A 23,441-nucleotide genomic window follows, 5' to 3' on the forward strand; every position below is an offset into this window, starting at 1 on the left:
GAATTTTCAAGTCCGTTACGAAATTATCAAATTTCTCTGTTGACTGTTGATATCTGTTATTGAATGTTACCGTTGCTCTGATTTCGTTTTTCTTTGGTGCAACATATGCTTCAAATTTACCAAACACTCCATCAAGCGTGGCATCCTCAGCAGGTTGGGCTGCAATATTATTTGCTTCATCTGCTGGAACTGCTGGCTTCCATTCAAATGTGCTATAGACCTCTCTGCCTTTATCACCCATGTATGTCATCAAATAATTGACTTGACGTAGCTCTGGTTTATCTGCCAGTGGGCCTTTAAATGTGAAAAGACAGTGCTGCTTGAATCTCTTAAATTCTTTTGGGAGGTCTGGACTGTCCCAGTTCATTACTGGTGCGTGAAACGAGTTCATTTTGATTTTTGTTTTCTATCGTGTCCGGTACTAGCTGGTATATAAACAGCGCCCTCTGGATGAAATTGGGAATTTTGGCGTGAATTTGGTGCACTGTTCCGAGCGGCGAAAATTTTGACATAAAAGTTTTTAGTCTATTTTTAGCTACAGTGCTCACACTTTGCGTACGTTCTGTACTCTTCACCCGTCGATTTTTCAGAATTCTTCTGCATCCTTAGGTGGAGTCCACTTCTGGACATCATGTGTTATTTCCTTGGGCTTGAGAAAGGGTTTTATAAGGGATTTATAACCACTTTAAATAACCAAACCAAAACTACCGGTATTGACTCTCGTCACGTATATTATCACAGCAATGTAAACACGGTGTTGCCAGCCTAAGATACATTATGACGCTAGCGCTAACATAGCTGAAATCGCATATCAACACACTTAGTACTTGTGGTTAAATGGACTGATAAACAAGTCTGCTTGACTGTGTTTTTAGAGAGCAAAGTCCCGGGGTAAAGTTCTGCTTAAAATTCAAAGTCCATAGTCGGATTTTCGGGGTTCGCTATCAATAAACTGGTAGATTCCAAAATCAGAATTGTTCAGTATTAAAGTGAGCCATTATAATTATGCAAGATAATGTTGCATTCAGTTACGTTTATTGTCACTAATCATCTGATATTTTTAACTCTTTATGACCATTTCACTATTGAATACTTTAATTTTAATAAACATCAGTATAATTTTGAGTTCAACGAAATGGGTTCATCATGACTAATAATAACATATTTTTAATAAAATTCGACTATGGCAGAGTCTACTGCCAACATGAAGCCAACAATAGTGATGCTATTGGCCCAATATTGGGCCACATTCGACATGATCAATAAGACTAGTCTTGGCATTATTTTTGCTGACCAATATTGGGCCAATCTTGGCTTTCAATTGGCAATTTTTACATTGGCATCATGTTGGCAGCCGATATAGGTTATCACACCAATTTCGGTAACAAATTGGGTAACAATTGGGTAACAAATAATTATTGTGATGAGTACTAGTGTTTGGAGGACCTTCTCTAAATCCTAAATATTATACTAAGTTGAAATAATAGAAAACAAAACCACGGATGATAAAACGCAGGACAAACGCTATTTAACACCACGGTTTATCATATATTTTAAGGAAATACACAAGAATTTTGGCACTTTCACTTCTAAGACCATACTTTTAAGATAATTTCTAAAGTACGTGTCACCATGCTATCAAATACACTTGATGGCTATTCAACACCACGGTGATGAGTCGTAGTGTTCCTCTCTTACCGCGAAGCGGGCAAGATATGATACATAGGCCCTATCGTCTTTTCCTGGGCCAATAATTACAGTAATCCATTGCATCAATAATAGGCCTATTGGCCCAATACTAAAATTACATATTGTTAAAACATTGGCAGCCAATTGTTTGAAAATAAGAAATAGGTACCGGCCCAATGTTGGTTCAATATCTGTGACAAGGTTTGGGCCAAGCTGGGGCCAACATTGGCCCAAGCCCAATTTTGGACCAATCTTGGGCCCATGAGCAAATGATATTGGTGTGATATCAGCAACCAATGTTGGGCCATTATGTAACATACATTGGGCCACCAATGGACCAATATCGCCATGTTATCTGGGTGGCTACGCCACTGGTGCTATTTACGGCCTGCATCATTTTCTCGGTTCGCGCAAACAGCTTTGCGGGCTTAATAAAACAACACATATAAATATTTCACAAATTTAGAAAAAGTTTGTAAGGAAAGTTTGTTTTGATGGTTTTTGTTTGTTTGTACATACATACATACATACATACATAAAGGTATTTATATAGCGCCTTTAAAATTTATCAAAGCGCTGAACAAGGAGAGAAAGGATGGGAAAAAAAGAAACACAGCGGAACAAGAAAGAAGCTAACTGAAAAGGTGAGTTTTCAGTTTCTTCCTGAAAACTGGAATTGATGGAGACTCCCTGATGGCTTTAGGGAGTTTGTTCCATTCCATTGTATATTTATTTGCTTGTTAGTTTTTCCACTATCTGCTCAGGATAGTATATATTTATAAAATACAAACAAATTGAGAAAGGTTGAATAATATTTTGTTAGGCCTATCTACTGATGATAGCATTTTAAACCTAATGAAATAATACCAAAAAAAGGAGGAAATTATAGATTTAGCATGAGACGAGTCAGAAAGATCATTTGGAATATATTTTTAAATTCATGTTTGTTTGTTTGTTTGTTTTTTATCCACTCAAGATACCATTTACGGTGCGATTTGCAAATTACCCGTTGCGACATGCATCATCTTCTGTGAAAACGCGCGAGCATAGCCCACTTACGATCTGCATCATTTTCTCGGAACGCGCAAACAGCTATCTTCTGAAGATAGCATTGCAGGCCTAATAAAACAACAGAAAAGAATTCGCAAATTTAGAAAACATCTGTTAGAAAAGTTTGTTGTTGATGTTTTTGTTTGTTTGTTTGTTTGTTTTTCCGCCATCTACTCAAGATAGTATTTATTTATAAAATACAAAGAAAGTAAGTTAGGAAGGTTTAACATATTTTGTTATCTACTGAGGATACCATTAATTGGAACCGTATGAACTAATTTTTTTAAATCATAGATTTAGCATGAGAGAGTCAGAAAATTTCATTTGGTATATTTTTTATACTACATGTTTGTTGTTTGTTTGCTTGTTTGTTTGTTATCCACTCAAAGTAGAATTTACGGTGTGATTTGCAAATTATTATAGGCCCTTTGCGACATCACGCATCATCTGCTGTCAAAAACAGCATTTACGGCCTGCATCATTTTCTCGGAACGCCCAAACAGCTTTGCGGGCTTAATAAAACGACACATTATAAATATTTCATAAATTTAGAAAAAGTCTGTAAGGAAAGTTTGTTTTGATGTTTTTTGTTTGTTTGTTTGTATATTTATTTGCTTGTTAGTTTGTCCGCTATCTACTCAAGATAGTATATATTTATAAAATACAAACAAATTGATAAAATAATGTTGAATAATATTTTTGTTCGGTCTATCTACTGATGATAGCATTTTAAACCTAATGAAATATTACCAAAAAGGAGGAAATTATAGATTTAACATGAGACGAGTCAGAAAGATCATTTGGTATATAGTTTTAGATTTCATGTTTGTTTGTCTGTGTGTTTGTTTGTTTGTTTGTTTGTTTGTTTTTTATCTACTCAAGATACCATCTACGGTGCGATTTGCAAATCACCTTTGTTTGTTTTTAATGTTTTATGCTTGTTTTTTTTCCACTATCTACTCAAGATAGTACTTATTTATAAAATACAAAGAAAGTAAGTAAGAAAGGTTGAAAACATTTTGTTATCTATACTGATGATACCATTTGGAACCGTATGAACTATTTTTTTTAAATCATAGATTTAGCATGAGACGAGTCAGAAAGATCATTTGGTATATACTTTTAAATTTCATGTGTGTTTGTCTGTGGGGGGGGTGGGGTGTGTGTGTGTGTTTGTTTTTATCTACTCAAGATACCATTTACGGTGCGATTTGCAAATCACCCGTTGCGACATGCATCATCTGTGAACACTCGCGAGCATAGCCCACTTACGATCTGCATCATTTTCTCGGAACGCGCAAACAGATATCTTCTGAAGATAGCATTGCAGGCCTAATAAAACAACAGAAAAGGATTCGCAAATTTAGAAAACATCTGTTAGGAAAGTTTGTTTTTGATGTTTTTTTGCTTGTTTTTTTTCTCCACTATCTACTCAAGATAGTATTTATTTATAAAATACAAAGAAAGTAAGTAAGAAAGGTTGAAAACATTTTGTTATCTACTGATGATACCATTTGGAACCGTATGAACCATTTTTTTTAAATCATAGATTTAGCATGAGACGAGTCAGAAAGATCATTTGGTATATACTTTTAGATTTCATTTTTGTTTGTCTGTGTGTTTGTTTGTTTTTTATCTACTCAAGATACCATCTACGGTGCGATTTGCAAATCACCCGTTGCGACATGCATCATCTTCTGTGAACACCCGCGAGCATAGCCCACTTACGATCTGCATCATTTTCTCGGCACGCGCAAACAGCTATCTTCTGAAGATAGCATTGCAGCCCTAATAAAACAACAGGAAAGAATTCACAAATTTAGAAAACATCTGTTAGCAAAGTTTGTTTTGATGTTTTTGTTTGTTTGTTTGTTTGTTTTTCCGCTATCTACTCAAGATAGTATTTATTTACAAAATACAAAGAAAGTAAGTAAGAAAGTTTGAAACTATTTTGTTATCTACTGATGATACCATTAATTGGAACCGTATGAACTAATTGGGTTTTTTTTAATCATAGATTTATCATGAGAGGAGTCTGAAATTTCATTTGGTATATTTTTTAATACTACACATGTTTGTTGTTTGTTTGCTTATTTGTTTGTTATCCACTCAAAGTAGAATGTACGGTGTGATTTGCAAATCATTATAGGCCCTTTGCGACATCACGCATCATCTGCTGTAAAACACGCGCTCAGAGCTCATTTACGGCCTGCATAATTTTCTCGGACCGCGCGAACAGCATTGCAGGCTTAATAAAACAACACAGAAAAATATTTCACAAATTTTGAAAACGTCTGTTAGGAAAGTTTGCTTTGATGTTTTTTGTTTGTTACTTTGTTTGTTTATTTTTTTGCTTGTTTGGTTTTCCGCAATCTACTCAAGATAGTATATATTTATAAATACAAACAAATTAAGAAAGGTTGAATATATTTTGTTAGGCCTATCTACTGATGATAGAATTTTAAACCTAATGAAATAATACCAAAAAGGAGGAAATTATAAATTTAGCATGAGACGAGTCAGAAAGATCATTTGGTATATATTTTTAAATTTTATGTTTGTTTGTCTGTGTGTTTGTTTGTTCGTTTTTTATCTACCCAAGGTACCATTTACAGTGTGATTTGCAAATCACCCGTTGCGATATATGCATCATCTTCTGTGAACACGCGCGAGCATAGCTCACTTACGATCTGCATCATTTTCTCGGAACGCGCAAACCACACATTTGCGGGTCTAATAAAACAACAGAAAAGAATTCACAAATTTAGAAAACATGTGTTAGGAAAGTTTGTTATTGATGTTTGTTTGTTTGCTTTTTCCGCTATACTCAAGATAGTATTTATCTATAAAATACAAAGAAAGTAAATAAGAAAGGTTGAAAATATGTTGTTATCTATCAATGATGATACCATTTCGAACCGTACGAACTATAGATTTAGCATGAGACGAGTGAGAAATTTCATTTGGTATATTTTTTATACTTCATGTTTGTTGTTTGTTTGCTTGTTATCTATTCAAGGTAGAATAATATTTACGGTGTGATTTGCAAATCATTATAGGCCCTTTGTGACGTCACGCATCATCTGTATGCAGCTGTCAAAACACGCGCTCAAAATCAAAGCCTATTTACGGCTAGACTACCCCGTAGTTCACTTGCCCATTGTGCATACTCTGGATATTGTATTTAAGCTTAAAACTCTGATTTAATTAATGTGTGCACAATTGACAGATTTTCACATCTGATCTTTTCAGTCACCCTACTCCCTCTGTTTGTTAACCTGGAATTTCGCGATTAATAAACTGGCAGATTCTAAAATCAGAATTGTTCAGTATTGAAGTGCCAATACAATTATGACATTATGATAACTTGCATTCAATAATATAAGCCACTTTATTTTTACTGTCACTAATATAATTATATAAACTTTTTCATAACAATTTTATACTAATATTTTGATGTATTAAATATCAGTATAATTTCGAGTTCAACGGAATGCTTTCATCATGATTAACATGCTTTTATTTATCAAAAATAGACTATGGCATAGTCTAATTTACGGCCTGTATCATTTTCTCGGAAGAGGCAAAAAGCTTTGCGGGCTTAATACACAACACAAATTTGAAAAAGTCTGTTATTTTGATGGGTTTTTTTTTTTTTTTGGTTTGTTTATTTGTTTGCTTGCTAGTTTTTCCGCTATCTACTCAAGATAGCATTTATTTATAAAATACAAAGAAATTGAGAAAGATTGAATATATTTTGTTAGGCCTATCTACTGATGATAGCAATTTAAACCTTAAGACTTTGATCCATAACATTAATGAACACGTGTTTGAATAGTTATTTTATCATGACAAATAAAGTAAGTTCGGCAAACGTTGAGTGTGTTCTACGTGTAGTTCCAGTAAGTGAAAAAGATAACATTCATGTAGTTGATTTTAAGTCAAAATGTTGCAATTGCACTTCTGAACGATGGCCAATCCCATGAATGGAACCAATTATGTTGACCTCTCGACGACATTTTCAAGTATGACGGGAGCCTTCCATTTCAAGGGGAATTTAATTTTCATCTCACTTGTGGGCGACTTTTTCAAAAAGTCCACCCCATAATATGGTACGTCCCCAAGGCTGCGATCACATAGAAGTATACTATACGCTCATTCGATCAGGCTCCATACGGTATAGGCCTACCGTAGGCCTATATAGTATACTTTTATTTGATCGCAGCCTTATAGTGGCATATGTGCAAATCGTTTCAAGAATGGGAGGGGCGTCATTATATATTCTTGGCCCCGGGCGCCACAACTCCTAGCTACGCCACTGATTGAGTGCTCATCATAATAAAAATTCCTTTAAAAAGGAATGGGGCGCACAATGGGAGCTTTGATGTTACGTGCTGAAATCCGAGGGGGGGGGGGGCACTCTCACTTTGGAGGTCACCATCGCTGTTACTCAAAGATCCCATTACCAGCACATGCTCTTTTACCCAAAGTCCCCATATTTCATAAAAATGGCGAAATAAGGCTCCGAAGGTGACAGCGTTGGTGTTCTACCAGTGAATAACTTCTCCCTGATTCTAATCTACTCTGTTAATGAAGGCCTAAAAGAGTGAACCAAAAGAAATAATTCACTCTGAAAGAATAAATTTCACTTTTCAAGGAGCCTAGTCTACTTTAGAAGACCCTTTTAATTTATCATCCCTGTATTCCCTCTAGCATAAAAACACCACCTAGCCTGTTCTGATCCAACAGCTATAAATCTTCAACTATGGTGGCCCACTCCTAAAACCGCTGTCCCCCGAGAACCTTGCCACCGAGAAAAAAGGGCAGAGCAGTCATTGGGGATGTGTTGTATTTTATGCGTGTAATAGTAGCTGGTGTGAATTGTTTATCAAAAAAGGAATGCAAATCGGTCTACAAGGAGCCATAAAAGATCACTCCAAAAAGAGTTTTACCTTCAACGTATATCATTTGTAGATCGTACCTATAAAGAATGGATATACTCTTTCGGAGTGAAATATCACTCTTTGGAGTGAAAGGTTACTCTTTGGGGGTGATTTTCACTCCCAAAGAGTGAAATATCTACTCAAATTTAAGGCAAGCCTAATAGCCTATAGGCCTACATGATGTAAGGGATACCTCTTTAGAGTCAATTATATCGGTAAGCAAAGGTTCGCACTTTACGCGAACGACGTCAATTTTTACTCAATTAAAAGTAATGGAGCCAGAGAAGATGAAGTCTTTTTCATTTTTGATGGAGTTAAACGAGAATTTGATCGACCTACTGAATGTGACCGACCCGGGACCCCATATGTGATGCTGATGCGATTAAGCAAAATCAGTCGGAACTCGGAAATATTAAATTTACAGTTTCTTATAGGATAGTAAAAAGCATTTACAAAGCTACATTTGACAGAAACCCCATTGAAATTGAACAACCAGTTCCAAAGATATGAGCAATTAAAGCCTTAATGTACGATCTTATAATATGAAATTGGTTAATTTTTTTCAAACCTTATTTTTTGCATACTTGTAATGTTTACACATGTCCCAACTTGCACCTAAATGGAATCGGCCAAATTTGTTGTCTTTGTAGGTCAACAGGGCAAAGTTCGACATATTATCATAATCTAAAAAATTATGATAATTATTATGTCCTCCCATAGAACTGCATGTTAAATGGCCAAAACGACTGTTGGGGTTTCTTTCACTTGTTGTTTCAACTTAAAATGGACAGCAACCCCTCCCGGCAGTTATTACTAATATTATTTCAACATTTTGATTTAAAGAATAACAAAATTAAAACTTGACGGAAATCGTACATTAAGGCTTTCAAATTTAAATAGTTTCCAAAACAAAGGGAAAAAAGGAACTTCGGCTATATCTCAAAATCAATATTTCCGAGTTCCGACTGATTTTGCTTGATCGCATCACATAATGTCTTGTACATAACAAAATACGACAACAAGAAAACTTGATTGAAATAAAATTTTGTATCTTGATCTACCTTCTACTTCATTGCAAGTGAGTCTGTTCCATCGACGCTTATATAATAGGATAATAAAGATTTAGGACCTTTATTGATGAAACATAATCGCCGTCGAAGTTATGATGTAACAGGATTAACTATACCATAGCAATAGAGGAATACAATTTTTGAATAGATCGCCCTGCACTACAACGTTCACGCGGTATCTATGCATTGAACCATAGATGTCAAAAAATGCTGATCACTCAAACCTGTAAGATTAGTATTTTCGAAAAGAGCGGTATTATATTTAAATCATGATTGCAGACATACACAGGTGATAAGTGCAACATGCTTGTAGTGCAAGGCGATCTATTCAAAAATTCATCTATTGCTATGGTTAATCCTATAGACGAATCCAATTTCACGCATTCCTACACCTCAATGATGTCAATGGCAACCATTGCTGGGTCGCCCTCAGGACTATCCCACCTAAAATGTGAAATGATGTGGCCTTGGCGGGGATATTAAACTGCATTTCATCACCCATGTTACACGTCGACAAAAGAATACAGTTTAGTTTACAACACAGTGCAATTCAACATCGACTTTTAAGCGGATTTAATCTACCCAATTGGGCAATAACAACCCAGTAATGGCCGACTGAATTCTAACCATCACTTGGCTAGTTGGATTCGTCTATAGACGAATCCAATTTCATGCATTCCTATACACATCAATGGCACTGAGCCATAGCTGGGTCCCCGTCGGCTCCATCTCACCTAAAATGTGATATGATGCGGCCTTGAAGGGTATTTTAAACTGCATTCTATCACCCGTGTCACACGTAGACAAAAGAGTGATGGCAGTTTACAACACAAAAGAATCAGACATCGATTTTTAAGCGGCTTTAATCCACCCAATTGGGCAGTCAAAACACCAGTTTGGTGCTGCGGGGACCCAGTAATGGCCGACCAAAACCTGACCATGACATGGCTCGTTGGATTCGTCTATTATTACATCACTTCGACGGCGAATACCAGTGATCTACTTCTTTCTGCAAGAAAGTGTAATGAGCCCGTTTCCACTCAGAACGCTACTGTCCACCATAATGCATAGTCGTACTGGAAGTCGGTCGATACATGTTGAAATCAACACATTTTGCTTTGAAATTAATTTTTTCTGTCAAATAAAAAGCGATAATTGTATTTTCTAATGTCACATAAAACCATAGTGCTTTGCTACACAGCGTCATCATCCCTATATCTTTCATGTCAAAAATTGCCATGATAGTAGCGAATCCACTAGTTCTTCAACAGCCACGCATGGCGAGTTTGTTCGAGATAGGCCGATCGACTCAGGCTAAGCACACCACCAGTTACCATAAAAATACACGCGGCTTTTTCCCCATTACGAATGCAGCGTTGCCATTTATTAGCTGAGATCTACGCATGCTCATTATCCTCTTTAACGTTGCCAACTCAAGAAAATTCGATTTTACGTCAGTTTTTGTTTTCATTGTAACTGTTATTTGTTAAATTGCGATTTTTACTTTATAAAAAATAAATGAATTAAATTTTTTGCATATCACACGTAAAAATCGTGGTGTTATGTGACAATTTAATCATACACTAACAATTCATTTGTCAGTTTTGAGTTTGTCGCGAGCATAACTGATCAACTCCAGATGGGCTTGTTTCCCCGATTCAATTGCCATCGGATCTATGAACAGCATAAACATTGCATGTACAGATGGATTGTAATGTCGCCATGTAACGTCGACTCCGGCATCAGACAATCTCTTGGCATAAAGAATTCCATCATCCCGCAACACATCATATTGGGCCGTGATGACGTAGGCAGGTGGAAGTCCTTGTAGATCTTGACGCATCAATGGAGAAAAATCAGGATCTAAGAGAACATTCTTGATTTTATCATACACTTCTTTGTCTCCGTGTTTAAGGGAAGGCGCGTGGAATCCGTCTTTAAATTCTTCGGGAATATTTTCATGCGATACGAACTTAGCTGCCAGAGATGATTGTTTGGCCGCAGCAGAGGTGTGGTTATTTGCCATCATATGTGTGGTTAAACCATAGTCTCCCTGGGTATAAATGCTATAGAAATCTGCCATACCATATTTGGTCATAATTAGGGTAGCCATTTCCTGAGAGTTCTGCTGATATGATGGTAGGTCTAAATCGAACGCTTGCAAAGCAGGATAAATCAGACCTTGAAATTTCATTTTGGGAATGTCTTTGTATTTCTTATCGAAAGTTAGTCTTTGACAAAGAGCTGCTGCCATATTCCCACCTGCACTATCTCCTACGACAGCGATGCGCTGGGGATCAACATTGTATTTGTCTGCATGTTTAATAAACCAGATGGCCGCGTCGGTGACGTCGTCAATAGATGCGGGGAAAGGCGCCTCCCATGCTAGTCGATAGCTATAAAATGGCAAGAACGAACAAAATGTATGAACGGTGATAACGTGACTGAACCGTAACCGTAACCATTAAATAAATAAATTCTGGTACAGATCCAAAGGTAAAGTAATGGAGTACTCACTCGATATTTTTCAGTTCCTATCAGGAACCTTGTTTACTCTGCAATGACTGTACTGTTTCTAGATATCGGCAGTCCTTGGTGGCTGTGATGACGTTGCCACATTTTGAACATTTATATTGCCGTTTTGAAATGATCTGGTCATAGATTCTGTTCAATTTTGTATGCCCCCTCGCCTTGTTTATAGTGTTTTACCCCTGCTCCAGATGGCTTCTTTTAGCCAACGCGTGGTTTTGTCTGCCTCTTGATCTATGATTGTTGCCTCGTCCCAGTTGATAACATGATTGCTGGCTGCGACGTGCTCAGTTCATTGCCGATTTGTGAATTTGGGATGCGGATGACTTTCTTTGTGATCTGGCAAAAATGTTGGAACTTATTGTTTCGGCTTCAGTTTTGTGTTCAGACAGTCTAGTTTTTCGGAATAAACGGCCTGTTTCTCCAATGTAGGTCTTAGGGCAGCTCTTGCAAGACATTTCATAAGTTGATTCAGCTGTTTGGAGGGGGTCCCGTTTGTTTTTGGGATGCACGAGCATATTGCGTAGGGTGCAGTGCGGCTTCATGGCCGTCGAATGATTTTTAAAGACTTTCGACATCCTCTCAGAAAGGCCCCCGACATAGGGAACGACGACCTTGTTCTGGTTTTCGGATACTGTTCAAGTTCTGCTCCATTACTTTGTTGATGGCCCAACTCGGGTATCCACATTGTGTCTGCGCCTCATTGATCTCCTGCCTCCTCAGTGACGACAGCATCTTTTCTGTCAAAGGGGGCTCTTGCAACTCCCAACTTCTGATGTAAGGGGTGGTGGGACTGGCATTGTAAATAATGATTGGTGTGTGTGGGTTTTCTGTAGATAATTTGGTGGTGCCGTCCGGTTTCCTGGTGATTTGAGTGTCTAAGAAAGGGATGCTGCCATCAATCTTCTCCTCATACGTAACCTTGATGCTGCCAGTGGGGTCTATTTGGTTGATGTGATTTGTCAAGTTCTTTGTTTCAGCCTGTTAAATAATTTCCAGAACATCGTCCACGTAGCGTTTCCAAAGCTTCAGCCTACGGTGCAGTGGCCTGAACAGCCATTCCATAAGCAAGTCAACAGCGATTGGACTGAGTGGACTGCCCATGGCTGCGCCTTTTTTTTATGCTGATAGATGAATCCTTTGGAAATGAAATAAGTGGTGGTTAGGATAAATTCAACCAATTCCATGATGCTGTCTACTGTCAGTTATGTTCTTTGATGAAGAGTGCGATCTTGCTCCAATTTCTTCCAGATTATGTGTATCTTCTATTGGTATGTTTTGTAGATCCTCAGCTGTTTGGAGTCAACACACATGGCTTGTGGTTCCAACTAATGGACTGATGATGTCCGCAAGAGAATGAGACACCAGACCCATTATAGCCAATGGAACCCGTAAAGTCTATAATGGGGCGTAACGGGTTCTCCATCTTGTTGATTTTCGGGCTACCATAGATGCGAGGGATGATCCTCTGCCGTCGGGTACAAAAAAGTCTAAACGGCTTAGGATTCCGAAAGGTTGTTCTTTGTACTGGGCATAGGATCCTTGTCCAACTTCATGTAAGTGCTGGTGTCGTTTAACATGGTGGTTAGAAACACTACAGTCATTGCAGAGTGAACAATGTTCCTGATAGGAACTGAAGTATATCGAGTGAGTATTTTTTTGATCTATACCAGAACTTATTTATTTAATGACTTTGAAAGATCATGACGAATCTCATCAATAAAGTAACCGTTTGGTCATTCTGAGGGGTAAAAATCCCTCCCGGTTAGAGGGTACAGGCTCCAAAAAACTATGTTCAATTCGACGGTCCAGCTGGGTCGGCCCCTGTCACAAATCAAAAGCTCCATTCATAACTTTTGGGAGGACTAAATATAATTATGGCCCTATCAGTCTATAACCCCCAAAGCTCTTGAATTGCCTAAAATCACACATTATCATAGCCACATATCGTAACTCAGTCCCGGCTCCGGGGGGGGGGGGGTCACTTCAATATACTGGACATAGATGTAGAGCTGACACTTTGGCAGGGGCATTCGGTGAGAGCAAAAAATAAAAAATATGGGGTCATTGGGTGACAGCACGATTTTTGACATTGAGTGAAACCAAAATGTACAAGATATGCGGTCATTGGGGAGAGACCTAAATTAGAAGGAATTGCGTGAGAATAAATTATTGCTTTTCTTAAAATGGGAACTCAAATTCATTCTTTCCGTTTGCAACGTTTCTTGGTAGATATAATTTATTACTATTGAAATCTTTTATCTACAGCTTTTTGCATAATGTGTAAATGCCAGTGTACTTTAAATTCAGACATTATCATGATTACCATGTACTCACTCAATCGCGACGAGGACAACATCACCAATTTCTACCGCCAAGTCTTCTGTCACGTAATGATATGATTCTGTTAAAAACAACACGGAACGGAATAACTCAAGTCGATCGTATCATTAGAAATAAGATGGAACTGTTTCAGCCTAGGCACAGATAGCTACATTTGAATTTGTGAACAAATTACTAATTTACATTTACAGTGTAATGACATGCAATAATGTGCACGAGTCAAAAAAAACTGTTGGTCTTAGAATGTAACCTAGAGGTACACCACTTACTTCGATCACCGACTACCCAACCGCCTCCGTGTATAAAGAGTAAGCCAGCCCTCATTCGTGTCTGGTCAGGTTTGACAGGTTCGTATACTCGGACTTTTACATTGTCAAATGTAGTGTCAGTAAAGGTTACGCTCGGGTTGTCCGGGATCAAATTTCCTTGTAGGGCAAGGAGAACATTTGTGACATGCACACCTATTTCTAAGTTGACCTTTTCAACCTGGGCGCCCTGAAAATAAGAACATTTTGAACTGTGATGACACACTTTATTTTCAACCTGCTAAAAATTGCTTGCCTTTATGAAACTGAGCATTTTCAGAATGCCTCATGACCCACCTCATTAACAAGGTTTTTTCCGGGGCTTTTTTTTTTTTTATAACTTTCAAGAGAAACCATAGGAAGACAAATAACACAAAACATTGAGTTAGGTCCGGCTTTTGCTAAACGCTGGGGCTAAACGCTAATAAAATAAGTCCACGCCCAAATTTATGTCCAGAGCTCTAATAATACTTACTATCGCGATCAAGAAAGCAAACATTCTGATTGCCCTATTATCACTGGAACTAAAACCCGGTGGTACTGGTAAAGTTGCATAGTAAAATATCACTGCCAAAACAACTACGACAAGGCTCACAAGAGCAACCAACACCTTCGATGCCATTTTGAAATCCACTGTTTGAATTTCCTCGTGTGATGAATATGCCTACATGTATAATGTCTAGCAAATATGTGATGCAAACAAGCTAAATGAGTCTGATGTCAATCAAAATCAAAATTCAATTTTCAATTTTAGTACATGAGCCATTCTCAGACCTTTATTTTGCTGAAAACCCCATCATAATTATACTTACGGTTCCAGAGATATGGCCATTTTAGAGTTGTTCAGAACAGTAAAATAAAAAGGAAGTTACATACTATTATTGGCCATATCTCAAAATCAATATTCCCGAAATCTGACTCATTTTGTTTGATCATATCACAAATGTTCAGGTTAGAAGGCCGATCAAAGTTTAAAACGGCAATTAAAAAACAAATAGTTTTGTTTCAATGTTCGATGCAGGTCACAGATTAAAGTACACCACCAACAAAAGGAACTGAGTAATAAATATGAGCCTTGGGTGGGTGAATGGGGGAAGAATGTTTTAGTAAGTAAGGGGTGGTGCAATAATTATGTGTACCCCGGGGGTGAATTCTCAAAATGGTCTGCCAAAAATCGCTTGCCCCCCCTCTGGCCGTGCCAAAAATCTTTGCCCCCCCCTTTCGACGTGCCAAAAACCTTTGCCCCCCTTTGATGTGCCAAAAATCTTTTGCCCCCCCCTTACACATGCAAGATTTTGGGAACCCGAATTTAAAACCTTAAATTGTCTTATCATACAGTGCGAGCGCAGCGAGCAGGAAATTTTGCATATTTGAACGTGTTCCTAACGTTTTCCTACGCCTTTTAGGGCGTAATATAGAAACGGTGCCCAAAATATCTGTGCCAAAAATTGCTTGCCCCCCTTTCGACCTGCCAAAATCGCTTGGCCCCCCCTTTTGGCCTGCCAAAAATGCCCCCCCCCTTTGGCCTGCCAAAAATCTTTGCCCCCCCTATAATTCACCCCGGGGTACACATAATTATTGCACCACCCCTAAGAAAAAGGGGAGCAAATTTCGGTAAGACGAGAGGGGGGAGCGCATGACGGACAAGCGATTTTGACACCCCCCCCAAATGCTCTGTAAAAAGACAGAAAAACAGTATACGGAACATAAATAAATCCCGGGTTATACTATAGTATGCAAGATTTCCTCCTCGCTACGCTCGTATTGTACATTAGTCCGTAACAATCGTGCAATTTCATGTTAAATTTGCTGCAATTTGGCAGAGATACAGTACTTATATAGCGCTGGATCATTATAAGCTATGGAGGCATTTAAAAAGCACCCTTATTTGGTGGGAAAAGGTCATTGAACTTTACACAGAGGTCAAGTTCAAAATTGCTCGGACTTGGTTAAAATTACAAGTAATGTGTTCTCCTGTCGATGTCATAAGGATTCAGAAAAAGTATAGTTTGACCTATCTACGATGTACATTAAGTTGCATGTAACATCGTGACGTCATATGTCTAATTTTGACATCACAGGGAGCAAAATTGAAAATGCTCCGATTTTGTTGAAAATGGTCCCAAATTATTGGTCTTTTCATGATAAATCAGAAAAATAATACTTATTTTACGCTATAAGTAGGATGTTTTGTTACGTCAGTAACACATCAAAATCGACAACATAACACCCATTGAGTGAGTTCTATTGAATTAATTTGACCTTGACAAATGGTTGTAAGAAAGCACCCAAGATACTTAAAACTATTCTGTTTCTGGTTTCTTGCAACAAGACAAATAATTTGAGATCAGTTTCATCAATATCAGAGCAAATACCAATTTTCGCTTATATTGGTATTGATGAAGTAGCTATCTACTGCTGATATTGGTATTAATGAAGTATCTGTCTACTGCTGACATTGGTATTGATGAAGTAGCTATCTGCTGTTGATATCAATATTGATGAAGTAACTATCTGATGCTGGCTGGAAATATTTTTAACAGTATGGAAAAGCTGATGGGAGGTACAGTTGGTCACTTCATTCTTATGATTGTGAATTTATTATAGCCTATGAATTTTTATTGAATTCCTCGCGATTGGCATTTTGCAGCCATGATACCCATACCTGTACAGTCGTTGAGGTTGGGGTGGGCAAAAACATAAGCCCCAGAACATTTCAATCACCCTAACCACCATGACCACCAACCCCTCCATTGAAGATGTTGCCAGGTACACAAAAGATTCACCTTTATATTGGGTTAAAATATTGTCAAGCAAAAATGGGCCCGGTGAACACAAAATGTCACCTCTATTCATTTTCAATTAAATATTAAATTTTTGTATGCTTCGCGCACAATTGTCGCGGTAACAGAGGGCCAAAATTATGCCCACATGTATTTTTTTTAATCTGTGGCCCCTCAGACAACTGACCCTGATGCCGTTGTCGGAGGTTTACTTAAGCGGGTGAAGCTAAAGAAATGGATGATCCCCAAATGTGGTCTTCAAACCTGACGGAGAGCCTGAAAGAGAGACCCCGCTTCACATACCCGTACCCGGACCCGTACTACCTTTACTTGTCAATTTAACCTGTGAGTGCCCCAGAATTTGTATTAGAATCCATATGAACAAATCTCACTCTTTTCGCCATTTTGGATGCTTTACGCATCGCTCCGTTAGATCTTTGATAATAGAAAGTTTGAAATTTATTTCAACTTCCATGGCAACTTCAAATAATATATCGATTGAATTTCTTTTCAGTTTTACATTGTACTTCAACGCGAACGTCTGATTGGTTACTGAACCAACAGCGTCTTGTCGCTTAAACTCGGGACATGTGTATCAATATGGGCATCAAAAGAAGGGCATGTGTAAGCGACTGCATCCCTGGACTACAGGCCATTGTCTCATTTCGTGAACAAAGGTCCACATACCATTGTTTCCTTGCGTTTCCTTTATAATCAGTTACCCAACTGAAGCTGTATTATAGCACCTCATAGCGATATCGCACATATTAGAGTCATGCGGTAGCATGACCAGCAAGTTTTAAAAAAAAAACGACTGATAAAGAAGAATAAACAGATGCACCGCGGGACTATATTTACACGAAACAAAACGCTATTGTTCTATGATATTTTTCGCTGGGTACAAAATATATCTAAAACCATGCTAAATGTTATTTACTGTCCAAAGTGTAATATTTTAATAACTCATTAATTCAAAAAGTTACACCAATCTTACAGTCAATCCGATTGTTTTATAATAAACAAACATTCTTGCTTCATTTCACGCGGTATTTTATAGCCAAAATTAGTGGCAAATCATATCTGATCATACTGATATCCAGAATCTTTCGACACTGCTACAGCCATACATGGCTGTCACTGTCGCACTACTTTTTGAGATTCACTTCCAAATATACCCTAGCATTTTCCTGGATACCCTCCATACAAATTCTGAATCCCATTCGCCAAAAAATCAAGTTTTTCACAATTCTTTTATTCTTTCCGGACCACAGCATACATTCATATTAATAAATACTCCACTTTTACACGTCGTTATATCGAGACGTCCCCGTGGCGAAGCGGTTAAGGCCATGGACTTCTAATCCATTTATGAATTTTTGCTCAAGTTCGAAACTTCCCACCACTTTTTTTTCAATGTTTTATTAACCAATTTATTGTCATAAATCAAGAATAAAACCATTTTGAACACCCATTGCTATGGTGATATTTTTTTTCATCAAACAATTTATCAGTGGCTCTGTTCACAGCACAGACTGAAATTATATTTGGAATAAATATTATAAATTGTCACAAATTAAAATCACAAACCGCGAAAGATCGCCAACAACTGCCGCTAAATATTGATATCCAACTAGATTTCCCCACAGGGCTATAAAGAACCACAATCCGCGAAATTGGGATATCCAACTAGATTGCCCCGCAGGGCTACAAAGAATCACACACCACGAAATATGGATATCCAACAAGCTTAAATTATAAATTAGATAGAGGGCAGGGCTTGATGAGGGAAATTCAAATCACAAACCGCGAATGATCGCCGACAACCGCCTTTTAATAGGGATATCCAACCAAATTGCCCCGCAGGGCTACAAAAAACCACAAACCGCGAAATTTGGATATCCAACCAGATTGCACGTAGGCCTCGTAAGAACCACAAACCGCGGAATATGCATATCCAACAAATTAAGACCACAAACCGCGAAAGATCGCCAACAACTGCCGCTCAATATTGATATCCAACTAGATTGCCCCACAGGGCTATAAAGAACCACAAACAGCGAAATTTGGATATGCAACTATTGCCCCACAGGGCTTCAAAGAACCACAAACCACGAAATATGGATATCCAACAAGCTTAAACTATAAATTAGCTCCCGATAGAGGGCAGGGCTTGATGAGGTAAATTAAAACCACAAAAGATCGCCGATAACCGCCGCTTAATAGGGATATCCAACAAGATTGCCCCGCAGGGCTGCAAAGAACCACAAACCGCGAAATTTGGATATCCAACTAGATTGCCTGCAGAAATTTGGATATGCAACTATTGCCCCACAGTGCTTCAAAGAACCACAAACCACGAAATATGGATATCCAACAAGCTTAAACTATAAATTAGCTCCCGATAGAGGGCAGGGCTTGATGAGGTAAATTAAAACCACAAAAGATCGCCGATAACCGCCGCTTAATAGGGATATCCAACTAGATTGCCCCGCAGGGCTGCAAAGAACCACAAACCGCGAAATTTGGATATCCAACTAGATTGCCTGCAGGCCTATCGATTATAAAGAACCACAAGCCGTGAAATATGGATATCCAACAAATTAAGACCACAAACCGCGAAAGATCAACAACAACTGCCGCTCAATATTGATATCCAACTAGATTGCCCGCAGGGCTATAAAGAACCACAAACCGCGAAATTTGGATATCCAACTAGATTGCCCGCAGGCCTATCGATTATAAAGAACCACAAACCGTGAAATATGGATATCCAACAAATTTAGATCACAAACCGCGAACGATCAACAACAACTGCCGCTCAATATTGATATCCAACTAGATTGCCCCCAGGGCTATAAAGAACCACAAACCGCGAAATTTGGATATGCAACTAGATTGCCCCACAGGGCTGCAAAGAACCACAAACCACGAAATATGGATATCCAACAAGCTTAAATTATAGAGGGCAGGGCTTGGTGAAATCAACAAACCACAAAAGATCGCCGACAACCGCCGCTTAATAGGAATATCCAACTATAGGTTGCCCCGAAGGGCTATACAAAGAACCACAAACCGCGAAATTCGGATAGCCAAGTATATTGCCCCGCAGGGCTACAAAGAACCACAAACATTAAAACACGATTATCTTGCCTAGTCGGGGCATTTAGACGCTTCCGTAGTATAGGCTTAAATGTATACGCATTAATCAGTTCCGACTTGAAGTAGGCCTAAATTGGACTATGTCTCTCTGGCATTGTCAACATTGGGTGTGTGTTGTTCATATTTACATTTTCTTCACATATTTACGTTGCCTTGAATAATTAAAGTGTATTAAAATGTATATTAACATTACAGTCACGCGTGACGTGCAAGTTTTAAAAATAAACGACTGATATAGTTTTGTTTCATTTATTTTTTATTGTCATTAATCAAGAATAGCAATCTCAAACATCTACTTTTCGTTTTATGGAGCACTTCGCACTTTCCAAGCTTGGAGCTGATTGGCTACATTCATAAAAAGAAAAGAAATCTACCAAAAAACGTTGACAACGTAAAGAAATCAGCAAGTTTAAAAAACCCACCTCGGCTCACTTTTTGAAACTTGGTCCCATTTTGAATACCAACAGCAAATCAGTGTTTTTATTTTATTTCAACAGAATACAGCGTTTCCAACAAGATTACAAGCCTACTTGTTATTCGTTTAATTCAATCATCAATCATGATTATTATAAAACAAAACACAATAGGATATTGGTTTACCATGCAAGAACAAGATAATAACCTTTCAGGTCGTTTAAAAAAGCTTACAAATTAATATCGCATTTGCACATAACACTTCTGGAAATGTTTTAAATTTATATAAATATGATAAAATTTAAATCAGTACCTTTTACAAATGGGACCAAGTTTTAAAAAGTGAGCCGAGGTGGGTTTTTTAAACTTGCTGATTTCTTTACGTTGTCAACGTTTTTTTGGTAGTAAAACAGACACATGTGCACAACCAGAGAAGATCCGATTTAATCAGTTGAGTTGTTTCAATGAGTGTTATCTTGGTTTAATAGCTTTTAATGGGGTTTAAGTCCTGCAAAGGTCGAGAGGAATTCTACTGTAGACATGACTGCATCATGTTAAGAGATAATATATTTCATTTACCATAAAAGAACGCTTTTTACAAGCCTGATAGCAGAACATCATGATGATATCATGCAATTAGGGCCTATTTAGTATGGTGTCCCACTTACCCCATCCATTTGGGGTAGGCTAGGTGGGGCAGTGGTTATTGAAATTAATTTTTGATACAATAAATAACAAAATTACAAGTTAAATTGCATATAATGCCGCCAACAAGCTCAAAAATTAAATTAATACTGATAACGCCTATTGAATGACTTGATTATTGCTTTTGTGGCTGAAAATCGCACCAAAACCCAAGAAAAAATCTGCCTCATATTTAGGGAAGGGGTATGAACATTTGGACAGTATTTTATTGTGGGACATTCGGGCACATCAGACATGATGAATACGAAGAATGGCCTTCTAATATCAAATAATTTTGATTTTTTGAAATTCGCAATGTAATACTCATTTTATGACAAATCATTAAAATTGATATTTTGATATTTAACAGTACTCGAAGTAAACTTTATAAATCTGATGATTTTACCTAAAGTTATGTAGGTGGGATGAAAAGCCGACGATCAATTGAAAATTTTGACCTTTCGTATTGAAGATACGGATTTTTTCCCCAAAACACCAAACTAAATTAGGTCTTTTTGGGAAAAAATCCATATCTTCAATATGAAAGGTCAAAATTTTCAATTGATCGTCGGCTTTTCATCCCACCTACATACACTTTAATCCTATACCATTAAATTTATAAAATTTACTTTGAGGACTGTTATATCTCCAAAATGTGAAAAATATCAAATTTTAATGATTTGTCATAGAATTTGTATTATATCGTGAATTTCATAAAATGAAAATTATTTAATATCAGAAAGACATTCTTCGTATTCAGAATGCAATTCGATAGGTCTGATGTGCTCTCATGTCCCACAAAAATGCTGTCGAAACGCTCAAAGCGCTCATTCCAGTTCCCTTAAGGGCCGGGGTATGAACGTTTGGACAGCATTTATTGTGGGACATTAGAGCACATCAGACATATCGAATCGCATTCTGAATACGAAGAATTTCATTCTGATATCAAATAATTTTGATTTTTTAATTCGCAATTTAATACACATTTTATGGCAAATCATTAAAAATTGATATTTTTGATATTTAACAGTACTTGAAGTAAACTTTATAAATCTGATGATTTATACTAAAAGTGTATGTAGGTGGGATGAAAAGCCGACGATCAATTGAAACTTTTGACCTTTCGTATTGAAGATATGGATTTTTTTCCCCAAAACACCCCAAAAAAATAGGTCTTTTTGGGAAAAAAATCCATATCTTCAATATGAAGGTCAAAATTTTCAATTGACCGTCGGCTTTTCCTCCCTGCTACATACACTTTAAGAATATGTCATTAGATTTATATAATTTACTTCGAGGACTGTTATATATCAAAAATTTGAAAAATATCAAATTTTTATAATTTGTCATAAAATTTGTATTATATTGTGATTTTCAAAAAATGAAAATTATTTGATATCAGAAAGACATGCTTCGTATTCAGAATGCAATTCGATAGGTCTGAGGTGCTCTCATGTCCCACAAAAATACTGGCGAAACGCAATAAACGCTCATTTTAGATCCCTTTTAAAGATGAAATAAATAAACATAACGATAGTATAGTATTACTATTTTTTTTGGTATAATTATGTTAATAATGCCAAAATGCTCCAATATTATGTATTGCTGTAAATATGTTCTTTTAATGTAATAATATCATAAATATATGTGTCAAATTTACCCCTAACCCTTATGTGTCCCACTTACCCCAAAGTGTGTGTGTGTGGGGGGGGGGGGGTAAGTGGGACAGAGTCATTACATAATTGGCCCCGCCATTCTGTACTGAATTGGAGCATCGCCCCAAAACTAACACCAGACATTGTCCTAGGATTATACTTGAATTATAAAAACACAAGTCCAATCTTTATATGTGTCCCACTTACCCCATCTTACCCTACCGTATATATATAGTACATGTGTAGGCCTACTTCTATGTGATCGCAGCCTTATAGTGGCATATGTGCACATCGTTTCAAGAATGGGAGGGGCGTCATTATATATCCTTGGCCCCGGGCGCCACAACTCCATATAGCTATGCCCAGGAATAATAGACAAAGGGATAGGCATCCTAGTCTGCTGCCCTCTTTCGAAATATGTATCCTAGGTCTCACAATAGGCGGATTAGCGGCCAGTTTGTCTTCGACATGATTTTATTCACGTGTCCTTATATTTTAGTACACAAATATATAAGTTAACAGGTTTACTATTTTAAAATTATATTTTGAGTAAACAATATATTCTGTAGTAAATAGATCAAATGACGATGATTGTTCAGGTATTATATGCTTGATAGAATTAAACTGTTTGACCAGCTAGTATTCTCCTCCGCCGTCAGTGTGATTCCAGTCACTCCACGTACCGTGTTGCGAAGGTGGAGGAGTCTAAAGCTGTATTGACGAACACGCATGCGTTAAAAATGATGTAGCCTAGGTCGAACAATAGCGTGACGTAGTTTCCGGCATTGTTTCTATGCACTTTCACCCTCCTGCTATG

At 37.5% G+C, this 23,441-nt stretch overlaps 1 protein-coding gene and 1 pseudogene across 1 annotated transcript; one reads left to right on the plus strand and one right to left on the minus strand.

Moving 5' to 3' along the window:
* The first annotated feature begins 1,591 nt into the window (after positions 1–1,591).
* On the plus strand, positions 1,592–1,709 carry LOC140156111 (small nucleolar RNA U3; annotated as a pseudogene).
* An 8,605-nt stretch (positions 1,710–10,314) lies between these two features.
* LOC140154373 (neutral cholesterol ester hydrolase 1-like) lies at positions 10,315–14,551 on the minus strand. Its single transcript, XM_072176940.1, has 4 exons — positions 14,405–14,551; positions 13,894–14,119; positions 13,619–13,685; positions 10,315–11,148 (listed from the first exon to the last, which is right to left on the minus strand). The coding sequence occupies exons 1-4, from the start codon at positions 14,549–14,551 to the stop codon at positions 10,344–10,346; spliced, it is 1,245 nt and encodes a 414-aa protein (XP_072033041.1). The 3' UTR covers positions 10,315–10,343.
* Between the last annotated feature and the right edge of the window lie 8,890 nt (positions 14,552–23,441).

The sequence above is a fragment of the Amphiura filiformis genome, chromosome 6 (genome assembly GCF_039555335.1).
Source record: "Amphiura filiformis chromosome 6, Afil_fr2py, whole genome shotgun sequence".
Taxonomy (NCBI): domain Eukaryota; kingdom Metazoa; phylum Echinodermata; class Ophiuroidea; order Amphilepidida; family Amphiuridae; genus Amphiura; species Amphiura filiformis.